At 39.4% G+C, this 15722-nt stretch overlaps 1 protein-coding gene across 1 annotated transcript; it reads left to right on the forward strand.

Annotated features, from left to right (window-relative positions):
* The first annotated feature begins 12322 nt into the window (after window positions 1-12322).
* On the forward strand, window positions 12323-13270 carry LOC123591074 (olfactory receptor 8S1-like). The gene has a single exon (XM_045464848.1). It carries the CDS (start codon window positions 12323-12325, stop codon window positions 13268-13270), a length of 948 nt encoding a protein of 315 aa, XP_045320804.1.
* Window positions 13271-15722: the final 2452 nt, after the last annotated feature.

Genomic DNA, 15722 nt, shown 5'->3' on the forward strand with positions numbered 1-15722 from the left:
GCTGTATGGGATAAGAAGGAGGCCAACTTCTTTCTTGCCTCCTCCAGAATACTAAGGTGTGCTACATGACTATGAATGAAGGGCCTTGGAGAACAGCAGCCAGTTGCTGTCAGAGGGCATCAAAGAGACATGGGTCCCACTAACCACTTCACAGATACCACCAAGAAGACAGCCTATGAGCTGCTGGTGATACCTCACCTGTGGATCCCCCCCACCTGGCCCATGGGCACCCCCAACATTCCAGATGCCTAACACACATACCCTACCACCCTGTAGCTGTCAACCTGTGTGGTCCCCAATGGCAACAAATATAAGCCTTTGCAGACAGCTAGTGAGAAAATGTAGAAAAATGACACAACTCTATAGGACTAAGAAAATGCATGGATCCTGATGCATTCAGCATCGATGCATTCAACACTGCCCTAGGGAAAGCAAACAGGAGGCTGTTGGTACCCGCCCTGGCTTTGCAGGATCAAAAAAAGGCAAACAATTTTAAGAATTCTGCCTAAGAGGAAGCAAGAAGCATAGAGTAGGTGTATCCATAGAAAAACTCAGAGAAAGCCTCAAAATACCTAGAAGGCCAACACAAGGTATTTCTCTCCTGAAGGCAGGGCAGTAGAGACTGGAGGAGGTGACTGAGTCTTCAAATACAAAGACAACACAAGACATCAAGGAATAAGAAAAATCAAGGAAACCTGACACCACCAAAGGAACAAAATAATTTTTCAGTAACCAACCCAAAGGACTGGAGATCTATGATTTGCCTTATAAAGAATTCAAAATAGATGTTTTAAGGAAGCTCAATAAGCTACAGGAAAACACAGAAAGACAATTCAACTAAATCGGGAAAATGATACATGAACACAGTAAGAGCTTTCGCAGAAAGATAGAAATTATTAAAAATAATTCAGCTTCTTCTGGAGCCGAAGAATACAATGAATGAAATGAAAAATGAAATAGAGACCATCAACAGCCAACTGTTTGTTATCAGTAAGGTCAACGGTAGACTATTAGTAGTTAAGTTTAGGAGGAGTCAAAAGCTATATGCAGATTTTTGACTGACTCGGGTTGTTAAAGGTTCAACCATAAATAAAATCAGAAATGAAAGAGGAGATGTTACAATTGATACAACAGAAAAACAAAGATTAAAAAAGACTACTATGAATAATTATATACCAACAAATTACATAGCCTAGAAGAAATGGAGAAATTGCTAGACGTATATCACCTGCCAAGACTGAGTCATGAAGAAATATAAAATCTAAACAGACCAATAACAAGAGATTGAATCTGTAATCAAACTTCTCAACAAAGAAAAGCTTATGACCTGATGCTTTTATTGTTGAATCCTACCAAATATTAAAATAAGAGGTCATACCAATCCTTCTCAAACTCTTCCAAAAAACTGAAGAGGAGGGAACATTTTATAATAACAGCATTACCCTAATACCAAAGCCAGACAAGGATACTACAAGAAAATTGCAGGCCAATATCCCTCATTAAAATAGATACAAAGACCCTCAATCAAACACTATCAAACTGAATTCAAGAACACATTAAATGGATCATACATGGGGCACCGGGGTGCCTCAGTCAGTTAAGCATCCAACTTCAGCTCAGGTCATGATCTTATCGTCTGTGAGTTCAAGCCCTGCATCGGGCTCTGTGCTGACACCTCAGAGCCTGAGCCTGCTTCAGATTCTGTGTGTCTCCCTCTCTCTCTGCCCCTCTCCCACTCATGCTCTGTCTCTCTCTCCCTAAAACAAATAAATAAATAAACATTTTTTTTTATTTTTTATTTTTTTGTTAACGTTTATTTATTTTTGAGACAGAGAGCATGAACGGGGGAGGGTCAGAGAGAGAGGGAGACACAGAATCTGAAACAGGCTCCAGGCTCTGAGCTGTCAGGACAGAGCCCGACGCAGGGCTTGAGCTCACGAACTGCGAGATCATGACCTGAGCCGAAGTCGGACGCTTAACCGACTGAGCCACCCAGGCACCCCAAATAAACATTTTTTTTAAAAGGATCATACACCACAATCAAGTAGGATTTATTCCAGAAATGCAAGAATGGTTCAATACTGAAGATCAAAAAACATGATATACACCACATTAACAAAAGAAAACCTATGATCATCTTAATACATGCAGAAAAAGAATTTGACAGTATTGAACATCGTTTCATGAAAAAACTCTCAACCGATAAGGTACAGAAGGAATGTACCTCAACATAACAAAGACCATACAATGGTAAGTCCATAGCTAATATCACACTTAATGTGAAAACAAAGTTTTTCCTCAAAGAATAAGATGAAGACAGGGTGCCTACTCTCACCATTACTATTCAACATAGTTCTGTAAGTCTTAGCCAGAAAAAATTGGTAAGAAAAAGAAACAAAAGGCATCCAAATTGGAAAGGAAGAAGAAAAATTGTTTCTGTCTGCAGATGAGGTGATCATACATATGAAAATACTAAAGACTCCACCAAAAAGCTATTCAACTAATCAATTAATTCAGTAAAGGTGCAGGACACAAAATCAACATATAAAAGTTAGTTTATGGTCAACTAATCTTCAACAAAGCAGGAAAGAATATCTAATGGAAAAAAAACGGTCTCTTCAACAAACGGTGTTGGGAAAATTGGACAGCAACATGCAGAAGAATGAAACTAGACCACTTTCTTATACCACATATAAAAATAAATTAAAAATGGATGAAAGAGCTAATGTGAGACAGGAAACCAGCAAAATCCTAAAGGAGAACACAGGTAGCAACCTCTTTGACCTTGGCCATAGCAACTTCTTACTAGACAGGTCACCAGAGGCAAGGGAAACAAAAGTAAAAATGAACTATTGGAACTTCATCAAAATAAAAAGCTTCTATACATTGAAGGAAACAATCAATAAAACTAAAAGGCAACTAATGGAATGGGAAAAGATATTTGCAAATGACCTAATAAAGGCTTAGCATTTACAAATCTATAAAGAACTTAGCAAACTCAACACTAAAAAAACAAATAATCCTTTTAAGAAGTAGACAGAAGGGGAACCTGGCTGGCTCAGTCAGTTAAGTATCCGACTTCGGCTCAGGTCATGATCTCACAGTTCGTGGGTTCGAGCCCTGTATCGGGCTCTGTGCTGACAGCTTAGAGCCTGGAACCTGCTTCAGATTTTGTGTCTCCCTCTCTCTGCTTCTCCCTCACTCACACTCCCTCTCTCTCTCAAAAATAAATAAACATTTGGGGCGCCTGGGTGGCGCAGTCGGTTGAGTGTCCGACTTCAGCCAGGTCACGATCTCGCGGTCCGTGAGTTCGAGCCCCGCGTCGGGCTCTGGGCTGATGGCTCAGAGCCTGGAGCCTGTTTCCGATTCTGTGTCTCCCTCTCTCTCTGCCCCTCCCCCATTCATGCTCTGTCTCTCTCTGTCCCAAAAATAAATAAACGTTGAAAAAAATAAATAAATAAATAAATAAATAAATAAATAAACATTAAAAAAAATTTTTTTTTAAAGAAATGGACAGAAGACATAAATAGACACTTTTCCAAAGAAAACATCCGGATGGCCAACAGACATGAAAAGATATGCACCTGATCATCAGGGAAATACAAATAAAAACCACTATGAGGGGCGCTTGGGTGGCTCAGTCAGTTAAACATCGGACTTCTGCTCAGGACATGATCTCACGGTTTGTGGGTTCAAGCCCCATGTTGGGCTTTGCACTGACAGTTCAGGGCCTGCAGTCTGCTTTCAGATTCTGTCTCCCTCTCTCTTCACCCCTCTCCCACTGGCTCTTTGTCTCTTTCTCTCTCTCTCTCAAAAATAAACATTAAAAAAAAATTAGGGGCCTCTGGATGGCTCAGTCAGTTAAGCGTGTCTTCAGCTAGGTCTTGATCTCACTGTTGCAGCCTGAGTTGCAGCCCTGCGACCAGCTCTGGAGCTTGTTTCAGATTCTCTCTCTCTCTCTCTCTCTCTCTCTCTCTCTCTCTCTCAAAAATATACATTAAAAAAATATATATATATATATACACACACACACATACACATTAAAGGGGCGCCTGGGTGGCTCAGTTGATTGAGTATCTGAGTCTTGATTCCAGCTCAGTTATCATCCCAGGGTCGTGGGATGGAGCCCCGCATCTGACTCTGTGCTGAGAGCACAGAACCAGCTTGAGACTCTCTCCATTCTTCACTCTCTGCCACTCACACTCTGTGTGTGTGTGTGTGTGTCTCTCTCAAAATAAATAAATAAAAATTAAAAATAAAAAAAAATAAACATTAAAAACTTTTTTGTTTAAAAATTAAGAAAAAAACAAAACATGATGAGATACCACCTCACATCTGTCAGCATGCCTAAAATTAACAACAAAAGAACCAATAGGTGCTGGCAAGGATGCAAAGAAAGGGGAATCTTCTTGCACTGTTGGTGGGAATGCAAACTAGTACAGCCACTTTGGAGAACAGCATGGAGTTTCCTCAAAAAGGTAAAAATAGAACTACCCTACAACCCAGCAATTGCACTACTAGGTATTTACCCAAAGGGTACAAAAAGTACAAATTTGAAGGGGTACATGAACCCCAATGTTTATAACACTATCCACAACAGCCAAGTTATGGAGAGAGCCCAAATGTCCATTGACATATACATATATATGTATATATATATATACCACATCTTCTATATATATATATATATATATATATATATATATATACACACACACACACATATATGTATATGTGTATATATATATATATATACACATCTTCTGTATATGTATATATATACAGAACAAAGGTATATTTTCACATAAATAGATTTCTTAAATCCTATATACATACATATATACACATATATATAATACATAAAGAAGATGTGGTATATATATATATACATGCATATATACACATATATATACATATATACACACACAATGGAATATTCCTCAACCATCAAAATAAATGAAATCTTGCCATTTGCAACAATGTGGATGGAGCTAGACCGTATTATGCTAAGCGAAAGAAGTCAGTCAGAGAAAGACAAATACCACGTGCTTTCACTCATATGTGGAATTTAAGAAACAAAACAGATGAATATATGGGGGAGGGGTGTGGAATAGAGAAAAACAGACCATGAGAGACTCTTAAAGATAGAGAACAAATTAAGGATTGATGGAGGGATGGGCTAGATGGGTGATGGGTACTAAGGAGGGTATTTGTTATGATGAGCACTGGGTGTTGTATGTAATTGATGAATCACCGAATTCTACTCCTGAAACCAATATTGCACTGTGTGTTAACTAACTAGAATTTAACTAAGTAGAATTTAAATAAAAATTTTAAATTAAAAAGAATTAGTTGCCTTTTTATACACTAAGATCAAGCTGTCTGAAAAGAAAAGAGAACAATCCCATTTATGATTGCATCCAAAACAATAAAAGACTTAGGAATAAATTTAACCAAGAAGGTGAAAGACTTGTGCACTGAAAACTATCAGACACTCCTGAAAGAAATTGAGGAAGACACAAATAAATGGTCAGATATCCATGTTCATGGATCAGAAAAATTAATGTTGTTAAAATGTCCATACTATTCGAAGCCATCTACAAATTCAGTGCAATCCCTATCAAAATTCCAATGACATTTTTCATGGAAATAGGTTTCTTAAATCCTAAAATTTGTATGGAACCATAAAAGAGTCCACATAATCACAGCAATCTTGAGAAAGAAAAACAAAACCAGAGGCATTATATTTCCTAATTACAAACTATGTAGCAAAGCTATAGTAATCAAAATAGTATGATATTGACATAAAACTAGACCATTGGAATAGAATCAAGAGTCCAGAAATAAACACATGTATATATAGTGAGCCAACCTTTGCAAGGGCACAAAATTATACAATATAGAAAGGATAGCTTCTGATAAATTGTGTTGGGAAAACTGGATATCCACATGCAAAAGAATGAAACTAAGCCCCTATCTTACACCACTTACAAAAACTACTTAAAATAGATTAAGTACATAAGAACATAAGACCATACGACCTGTAATCATAAAACTCCTAGAAGAAAACATAGGGGTTGGGACTCCTGGATGACTCAGTTGGTTAAGCGTCCCACTTCAGCTCAGGTCATGAGCTCGTAGTTCATGGGTTCCAGCTCCACACTGGGCTCTGTGCTGACAGCTCAGGGCCTGGAGCCTGCTTCAGTTTCTGTGTCTCCTTCTCTCTCTGACCCTCCCATGCTTCCGATCTGTCTCTCTCTCTCTCTCTCTCTCTCTCACTCTCATTCTCTCTCTAAATATAAATAAATGTTTTTAAAAATTAATTTAAAAAGGAAAACATAGGGATAAAGCCCTTTGATTTGCTCTTGGCAATTATTTTTTTGGATAGGACACCAAAAGTATAAACAATAAAAGCAAAAATAAACAAGTGGAACTCCTATACATCAAAGGAGACAACCAACAAAAAGAAAAGGCAACCTACAGAATTAGAGAAGTATTTGCAAACCATACAACTGTCATGGAGTTAATATCCCAAATACATAAGGAACTTATCCAACTCAACAACAAAAAATAATCCAATTTAAAAAAATGGGCAAATCACCTGAACAGACATTTTTCCAAAGATATTCAAATGGCAACAGGTACATGAAAAAATGTTCAACTCACTAATTATTAGGAAAATGCAAATCAAAACTACAAACCTGTTAGAATGGCAATTATCAAAAAGAAAATAGATATGTGTTGGCAAAGATGTGGAGAAAAAGGAACCCTTGGGACATTGTGGGAATGTAATTGGTACCACAATTACAGGAAACAGTATGGAGATTCATCCCAAAAATTAAAAATAAATATGATCCAGGAATTCTGCTTTGGGCATGTATCCAAAGGAAACAAGGTTAGTATCTCAAAGAGATATCTGTACTCCCGTGTTCATTACAGTGTTGTTCACAATAGCAAACATGGGAACAACTGAAGCGTCCATCAATGGATGAATGGATAAAGATGTGGTATATATATATGCAATTGAATATATACAATGAGAAAGGAGATCCTGCCATTTGCAACAACACAGATGAATCTAGAGGACATTATACTAAGTGAAATTAGCCAGAGATAAAGACAAATACTTTATGATCTCACTAATATGTGGAATCTTTAAAATAAGTGAATTAATTAATTTTAAAAAATGAATGCATAGAAACGAAGAGTGGAATGGTAAATGGTGGTCACAAGGGGCTGGGGGTGGAGAAGATAAGAAGATGATGGTCAAAGGGTGCAAGCCTTCAGTTATAGGATGAATAAGCTCTGGGGCTCTAATGTACATCATGATAACTACAATTAATAATATTCTGTTGTATACTTGAAATTTGCTGAGAATAGACCTTAAACATTTCACCACACACAGACACAAACACGTAACTATGTCAGGCGATGGATAGGCTAATTAATCTGATTGTGTTAATCATGTCACAAAGCAAAAATATGTAAATCGTCACATTGCACATTTTAAATATATAAAATTTTATTTTTCAAGTATAGCTCAACGAAGCTGAAAAAGCAAGAAGGAAGGAAGGGAGGGAGGAAAGTACAGAAAAAACACTAGACACCCAGAGTTCTCACTCAAGTTTCCAGTAAGATTTCGAAGTCAAGTTCTGAAGCCAATATCTGAGATAATCTGCAGAATTTGCAAAATGCAACTTCCCCAATTAACGCATGTAATCTTGGCTTCAGGCTCTAACTCCAGGGAATAAAGGCTGTCGCTTCATCTTTCTCTTGAGCTCCCAAGCTCAGTCAGCCAATAAACTAACTGCATGACCTATAATTGCTTTTCTAGAAGTTAGAGCTAAGAACTACTCTCTTGAACACAATATTTAGTCACAGAGAAAACTAAATGAAGAGACACCAAGTAGCCGGGCCCGAGATCATCTGAGAGAAATCTCTTACCCAAATTGTACTTGTTGAGGATCTGAGAATCTTTTCACTGTGGCCAGTGGAGACATGGATGACCAAGACTTCAGGACAATCTAAATCTAGGACAGTCTGTCTTCCTGCCCTCACTGTGACTCCCAACTGGAAAAATAAAAATTGCTGTTTTCCCTGGAGTTATTTTATTGAAATATTAATTCTTAGAACCTCAGATAAGTTCTACCTAGAAAAAGAACTACAAAATGTCTTCAGTACCAGAAAAGACAGGAGCATGGTAATATTTTCTATAATTTTTCTGAAAGTTTTTCCCAAATCCTTCCTAGTCACTTTATACTTTTATTAATATCTCTCCTCAGGTCTTCTCTCCCTGCATCTCTGGGACACCTCTTTTCACTTTCTCACCTCACATTCCACTAACAGAGACACCATTGTATAGCAATGCTCCCTAAAGGATGTCTATATTTCTTGTTATGTTCCAGTGGGCCTTTGTCCTCAAGTTCTCTTATTAGGTAATGAGGAGGTCAGTGTTTACTCAATGAAGAATGTTAATTATTGGGAAAGGGGATTCCATGAATTTTAGCAGAAAACATCAGAAAATATTGGTGCCCTAAGATATACTCTTTTTTCCTCAATCCTATTTGTGCAAAGAATTCATTTCTCTATTATTACCCATTCCCATTCTGATCTGTGCTAAAATAATTAATGCAAAAAAGTGGGATACATATTTATAACAATTTCTTCCGATCATCAGGCCCCTTCTATAAGTACTGAAGCATTTCAGCTCTCTCCTCCTAACTTCACTTATCAATTAAGACTTCAACATTTTCTGAGTTGAACTATACCAGGCCAAGTATCAGGCACCTACTGAAGTAAGTCTCATATTTCAATTATTGGTCCTTAACTACTACTGCTCACCTTGTAAAACATTGGTGGCATCATTAGACCTAAAGACTTGATACTTCATAACTATCTCAATGTACAACCCTTACCCAAACTTATTTTACTTTGGACATAAACTCACTTGGGTAAAAGCAATCTCCAGTGTTGAAATTTCAGCAAAAAGGAACATAGTGATTATTTATGATGCTATTTGATTTCAACTTTATATTCTACTTCTGTTAAGATGGTCTTTGAAAAAAAATGTGGAATGCTAAATGAGTTTATTTTTCTTGTCGTTCTGTGTGCAGTTCAAGGAAAATTGATAAACAGTCTCAGAAGAAACCCTTGGACTGCTCTTCCCACCTCTACCTTTTCAGGAACTACCCCAAACCCCCTACATTCACAACCATTTTTAGATCTGGAACCATTCACTCCAACTTTGGACTGAATTGAATTCACTGTGTTTCTTCTGGGAGGTAAGTGAGAAGAGTTTGGTATTAGCATCTTATCATTTCCTTAAAGATTAACATAAAGACATTGTCCTTCTTTGAAAGAAGGTATCATTTGTCAGAAGGTCCATGCTTTGAGCCTGGAGTGAGATGGGTCTTCAAGTCACATGATGTAGCTGTCTCACTGATAGACTGTGGTGCCTCCATTCCAGGATAAATTTTCAGGTTTTGGATCCACAATGAACAGCCTAATATACTCTGTAGATGCTAGAGTATTTTCATACTAAGAATTGGTCCTTATAGCCAGGTCTATATTAGAGAGTCACCATAAAAGAATTGAACCAATTTCTCTGATTTGAATAATAAATACCAAATTCTTAAAAATGTTCACAGTCTTGACGAGAATGGATTTTGTTCACAGTGTTATTTTGTTAGTGTAAAATCCAGGGAAGTTGTTCACTTTCAAAAGAATGTTATGGGCTTGCTAGGGGATAGTTTATATCATCAGTCTTCCATCCAATAGGATTCCTGAAATGAGCAGGATAGGGCAGTTTAAAATGAGTACTTTGACACCTAATATGGCTGCATTCTATACCTCAGTGAAGAAACAGAAAAATACTGACACATAGGGAGGCAAAGGGCATTTCTGAGAACATTTTGTGACAATATATTAGCATGTGGTGGGTTTTAGTTTTATTTGAAGCTAAACATTCAAACAGATTATAAGTTAACAGCTCCTACAACTCAGATTTAGTATTGTTGTTTGATCATCATAAAGCATATTATGTTGCCAGTTTTTAAAAGACCCAAACTATGATTTATAAAATTTATTGGCATTTTTGCTGGGTATGTTTAAATAAGATAACAGATTTTTAAAAAGCAAGTAAAGTAATGTGTCAAAAAAAAAATTAAGAGTTTTATGGACTCAAAGATAAAATTGACTTTTGCAGGTAGTGCTTCTTCATTACTGGATCTTCTTCATTGGTTTGGCACAACCCCCTGGGACTATAGGTTACCCACTGGACAGAATTCAGAGGTAATTCAGAAACATATTCTAAATAAGGGCACAAAGTTTGGGAGGTATATACTTGATAGATATAGTATCAGGGACGGGGAGGGTGGAGAGGAAGTTCAAGGCCTAGGAAATTTTACTTCTGAGCAAGATTATGCCTTTTATTGCAAGTCCTATGATTAGACTTGTGTGGTAGACACAAAAAGTAGAGGTCCCAGGAAAGATTTGGAGTTCAAAGGGCAGATCAGAATACTCTAATAGTAGCAAAGCACTCATGAAGATCCCAGGAAAGTCTGCGTATGAACGTACAACCATAGGTTGCATCTGAGGAGGAGGAAACAGGCTAGGGGGATTGTCACACCTCAGTAATACTCGGGTAGGTGCATTCACACAACAGTTAACAAAAGTACACTGGAGAATTGTCTTCAACTGCATGCACAGCACAGTGCCTTACAGTGAACAGAGATTCAAAAAACTTTTGTTCAATAACATTATGGATAGGTGGATAGATGGATGGATGGATGCTTAAAAAAGCAAAGTATGGAGTGATCACTATGAAGCAGATATCTGTAGGTATTAGTGATTTCAGAAGGAATAGGCCCTCTTTCAGTCTATTACAGCAAAAAGGAGAGAAATATCCTACCTCTTCTCTTTCTCTTCTAATTCCAGGCCCCCTTAATGCTTTGCCCTTGACCTGAAGTTGACCTTCTGGACCTAGAGATAATCTCCAAGAGTTTTTACTACATAATCTGTTCAATTGTATTTATTTTTGTATTTACTTACTTAACAATGGTTCATTTAAGGTCCATGAAATATTGATGGGGAGGTGAGTTAGAAAATAATTCCTGCCCTCCTTTGAAACTGCACTCTCATTGTAGACATAGGAAACCATACACTCAAAACTAGGTGATAAATCAAGCTAGTAATATAAATAATGGCAGAACTTACAATGTGTTGATGAATTGTTACCCAGAAAAGGGAAGCAGACAAGGTTTTACGATTCCAGACTAGAAAGAGATTAATTAGAATCTCACATTAGCTTATTTAGCTTTATGTTCATCACCTGAAAAATATGGTTCATGATGATTTTCCCAGAGATTTATGTGAGAACAAAGAAGGAAGTGGTCAAAGAAGAACTCATGGATCAGGTGGTAAATAAGGTGGGAACTTCAAGATAAATAAGATGTAAATCAATTAGTAGAAACACAAAATAGGTCAACCTAAATCAAATCAGAGAGAACAAGAGTGATGGGGAACAAGAAATGCCTACTGGCCTCACCAGCAGGGCATCTAGAGAACCTTGGGTGATTAACACTTTGAAATCCAAACTAGGGAGTTTGGCTTTTTCTCTAAGCAGGTCATATAGTAGATCAGCTCTTGTTTTACAATCATATGTGGCAGATTCAATTCCTTGCTGTTCAAAGAACTTATCAGTGTGGGGATCTAGACAAGTTCTAGGATCACTGGGCTTAAATGTTCTCACCTGTGAAATGAGTTCAGTCTCTTCCCTCACCATCTCCTGTACAAACAAACACACACACAGTGGAAAACATGTGCGGAGGTCATTTGTACAAGATCAACAGCTACGCAAACACAACTTTGCTATCATTAATCAGTTAATGAACCGTCGGTGGGTTTTGAAGAAGGGAGTAAAAACCAGGTAATAGATGTGAGCAGAGATCTGCATCAGCCTCTCCAAGACATCTGCTGGAATTCACCTAGCTTCGGGATTGTGTAACTTAGTCGTGGGACGGTTCTCTGGTAGGCCTATGTAGTCGACCATACCCCCACACATTAGCCTTATTAGGAAAAAGTCCAGTGGGGCTGATCCAGAGCTCAGAGACAGCACCGCAGAGAGCCAGGGAGGAGAAGGACTCCATGGAACCATCGAAGGCAGATATGAGGGCTATGAACATGAAGATCAGACCAGGCAGGAGGGATATATAGGGAAAGATACAGGGAATGAATAACAAAGAATAATACCTTCTGCAAACTGTTATGGAAAGAAGAAATTTAATGGTCTTCCTAAATTTTCTCTAAAGAACAGTGACCATAAATGGCCCCAGGGAATCACAGCCACATCACAGAGTTCATTCTCCTCGGGCTGTCTGCTGACCCCCATGTCCAGGCTCTGCTCTTTGTTCTGTTCCTGATGATTTACCTTCTGACTCTGCTGGGGAACCTGCTGATCATACTCGTGATCCATACAGACTCTAACCTCCACACACCCATGTACTTCTTCCTCAGCCACCTCTCCTTCCAAGACCTCTTCTATTCTTCCGTCACTGTGCCCAAGCTGCTGGAGAACCTCCTGTCTCAGAGAAAAGCCATCTCAGTAGAGGGCTGCCTGGCTCAGGTATTCTTTGTGTTTGCCACTACAGGGATTGAGGCTTGCCTGCTCTCAGTGATGGCCTATGACCGCTATGCCGCCATCTGCCACCCTCTGCTCTATGGCCAGGTGATGAGTAAACAGCTATGTGAGAGGCTGGTGTGGGGTTCTTGGGTTGTGGCCTTTCTGGATGCACTCATGAATATCCTCCTGGCTTTGAATATGGACTTCTGTGATGTTCAAACCATCCACCACTACTCCTGTGAGCTGCCTTCCCTCTTCCCTCTCTCCTGCTCTGATGTCTCCACCAACTCTGCGATGCTACTCTGCTCTGCGCTACTGCATGCCATTGGGACCTGCCTCCTGATCTTTTTCTCTTACGTTCGCATTGTCTCCACCATCCTGAGCATCGGCTCCACCTCAGGCAGAAGCAAGGCTTTCTCCACCTGCTCCGCCCACCTCACTGCAGTGAGCCTGTTCTATGGCTCAGCCATTTTTCGCTATCTCATGCCAACCTCGGGTTCACCTCTGGAGCTGATCCTCTCCATACAGTACAGTGTAATCACGCCCCTGGTGAATCCGCTCATCTACAGCTGGAAGAACAAGGAGGTGAAAGCAGCTCTGAGGAGAATGACAATAAAATATTTACAATGTCTCAGCACAGAAGAGATATAACATGAAGAAAACAGAACTGCAGCAAGAAATCTCATGACTGACATTAAGTTCCTGATTTCCTATTTTGTCACATGTTGCAATATGCATTGCTGATGCTCCCTTTTGAAAAATCACCAAGGAAAGTGCTGGAGGCTATTTTGCTTGCCATGGCTCAGAATCAATCCTATTCAGACACAGAGCACGTAAATCAGAAAACCTCAGCTTCACAGTTTTAGTTAATGACATGTCAAGTCACGATTCACATTTTTGAAAATCATTCAAATTGGGATGGACCCTGAAATATTTTGCATCCTGAATGTTTAATTTGAATTAATGTGCCTGGGGAAAGGTTTTATAGGCATAAAAGATCCTGGATCTCTGAGAAAGGGAAAACAAAGATTTGAGCTTTGGGGGGTGGAGGAAAGGATAATGAATGGGTGGTGGTAAAATGTCTCGAAATAGGCAGAAAGAAAAATGTAGCCAACAGAGGCAAGTCACAATTTACCAGGTATACTAGTTCTCTATTGCTTTCTATTATTGTCATAATAAATTAGCAAAACTTTAGCAAATTAAAATAACGTCCGTTTATTACCTTCCGGTTCTCTAGGTCAGAAATTTGGGCAGACTCGACTGGGTTCTCTGTTTAGGGTCTCACAGGTCTCACGGAAATCAAGCTGCTGGCTGGGTTGGGCTCTTATCCACAGGCTCTGGAGAAGAATCTGCTTCTAAGCTCATTCTGGTTGTTGGCAGAATTCAGCTCCTTGAAACTGTAGGTCTGAGGTCCCCATTTCCTTGCTGGCTGCTGACTGGGGGTCATTCCCTCCTTATCAAGGCCCCTTCACTTCTCACAGGGCCCTCTCCATTTTCAAAACAGCGCATCGCCTACCTCTCACGCTCCAAATCTCTCATTTCCCCTCCCGCTTCCATCTGGAGAAAACTCTGCTTCTAAAAGGCTCCTGTGATTAGATTAGGCTCACCTGTGTAATCTCGTATTTTAAGGTCAACTGATCTGGGACTTTAATTACATCTACGAAATCCCTTCACAGCAGTCTCTAGATCTGGGTTTGAATAACAAGAGACTGGGAATCTTGAAGGGCCATCTTTAGAATTCTGCCTTTCACACCAAGTAAACAGATAAACATAACACTCCTACCACAAGAATAGCTCATAAAGGGGATCAAAGCTAGAATGAAGTGGACGGAAAGGGAGGGGTGAGAGAAGGGAGAGAAGTGGGCAGAGCAAATAGTGCTTAATAGAGATGGGGAAAGAGTCAGCCTGGAGAGGAGATCATTGAGAAGCTGTCAAATGTAGAACATCTCCTCGTCCCAGAATATGTATGGATATAGGGAATTCACTGCGTCGATGCCTGGGACTGATAATGAAGAAAGGCTTTGGCCCAGGACTTTAAAATGAAACTAGGGGCGCCTGGGTGGCTCTGTCGGTTAAGCATCCAATTCTTGGTTTCGGCTCAGGTCATGATCTCACAGTTCCTGGGATCAAGCCCCAGGTCAGGCTCCGCATTGTCAGCCTGGGATTCTCTCTCTCTCTCTCTCTCTCTCTCTCTCTCTCTCTCTCTCTTTGCCACTACCCCACTCGCTCATGCACTCTCTCTCCCTCTCTCTCTCTCTGAATGAATGAATGAAACAAACTAAAATACAGACATAAGTTCCTACCCAAGGCTTATGATGACCTCTTTCCATTTGGGAGGACCAAAAGCCCTGTCTGTGGTCCTCTCTCTGCACACCTCCCACTTCTTTATGTCCCGGTGCCCTCAGACTGCCCTTGCAGAACTCCACAGGCTTTCCACCTAACGGATATTTGTCTAAGCCATTTTAGCCAATTATCAATTCTTCTTGTAAAACGTTTTCTCCCAATCTATGATTATCAAACTTTAGGTTTTCATATAAGGCAAACATGTTTCAGCCCATTTCAACATTTTGTTTCATTTTCAATCTGTTCTGTTTTGCTTCTTGCTTGAGTACTAGAAATAGTCTTAACTGCATTAGTGTCAAAAATAACAATATTTTATAACAACCTCGGCAGAAAGGTAACATAGAACCACTAAGGAACTGTAGGTATTCATGACTACCTCTTGGCTTGCAGTGCACAAAAGCATAGTAAGAGTTAATATGTTAACAAAATTTTGAAAAGAGTACACACTTGCATGGAAGAGCTCACTACCTCGTGCAAACAGTGCAAAGAAAGTGGGTTTTATTTTAATGTTTATTTATTTTTGAGAGACAGAGCATGAGCAGCGGAGGGGCAGAGAGAGAGGAAGACACAGAATCCGAAGCAGGCTCCAGGCTCTAAGCTGTCAGCACAGAGCCCAAGGCGGGGCTCAAACCCACATACCGTGAGATCATGACCTGAGCCAAAGTCAGACGCTTAACCTAACGGACTGAGCCACCCAGGCACCCCATGAAAGAGTTTTATAACCTCCTTCTGAAAACAATCTGCATATGCAAAAGCATTT

This window comes from Leopardus geoffroyi, chromosome B4 (genome assembly GCF_018350155.1).
Source record: "Leopardus geoffroyi isolate Oge1 chromosome B4, O.geoffroyi_Oge1_pat1.0, whole genome shotgun sequence".
NCBI lineage: Eukaryota > Metazoa > Chordata > Mammalia > Carnivora > Felidae > Leopardus > Leopardus geoffroyi.

What these genes read in the sequence shown, in the direction of transcription:
- LOC123591074 (XM_045464848.1), top strand. Translation starts at nt 12,323, where the DNA reads ATGGCCCCAGGGAATCACAGCCACATCACAGAGTTCATTCTCCTCGGG.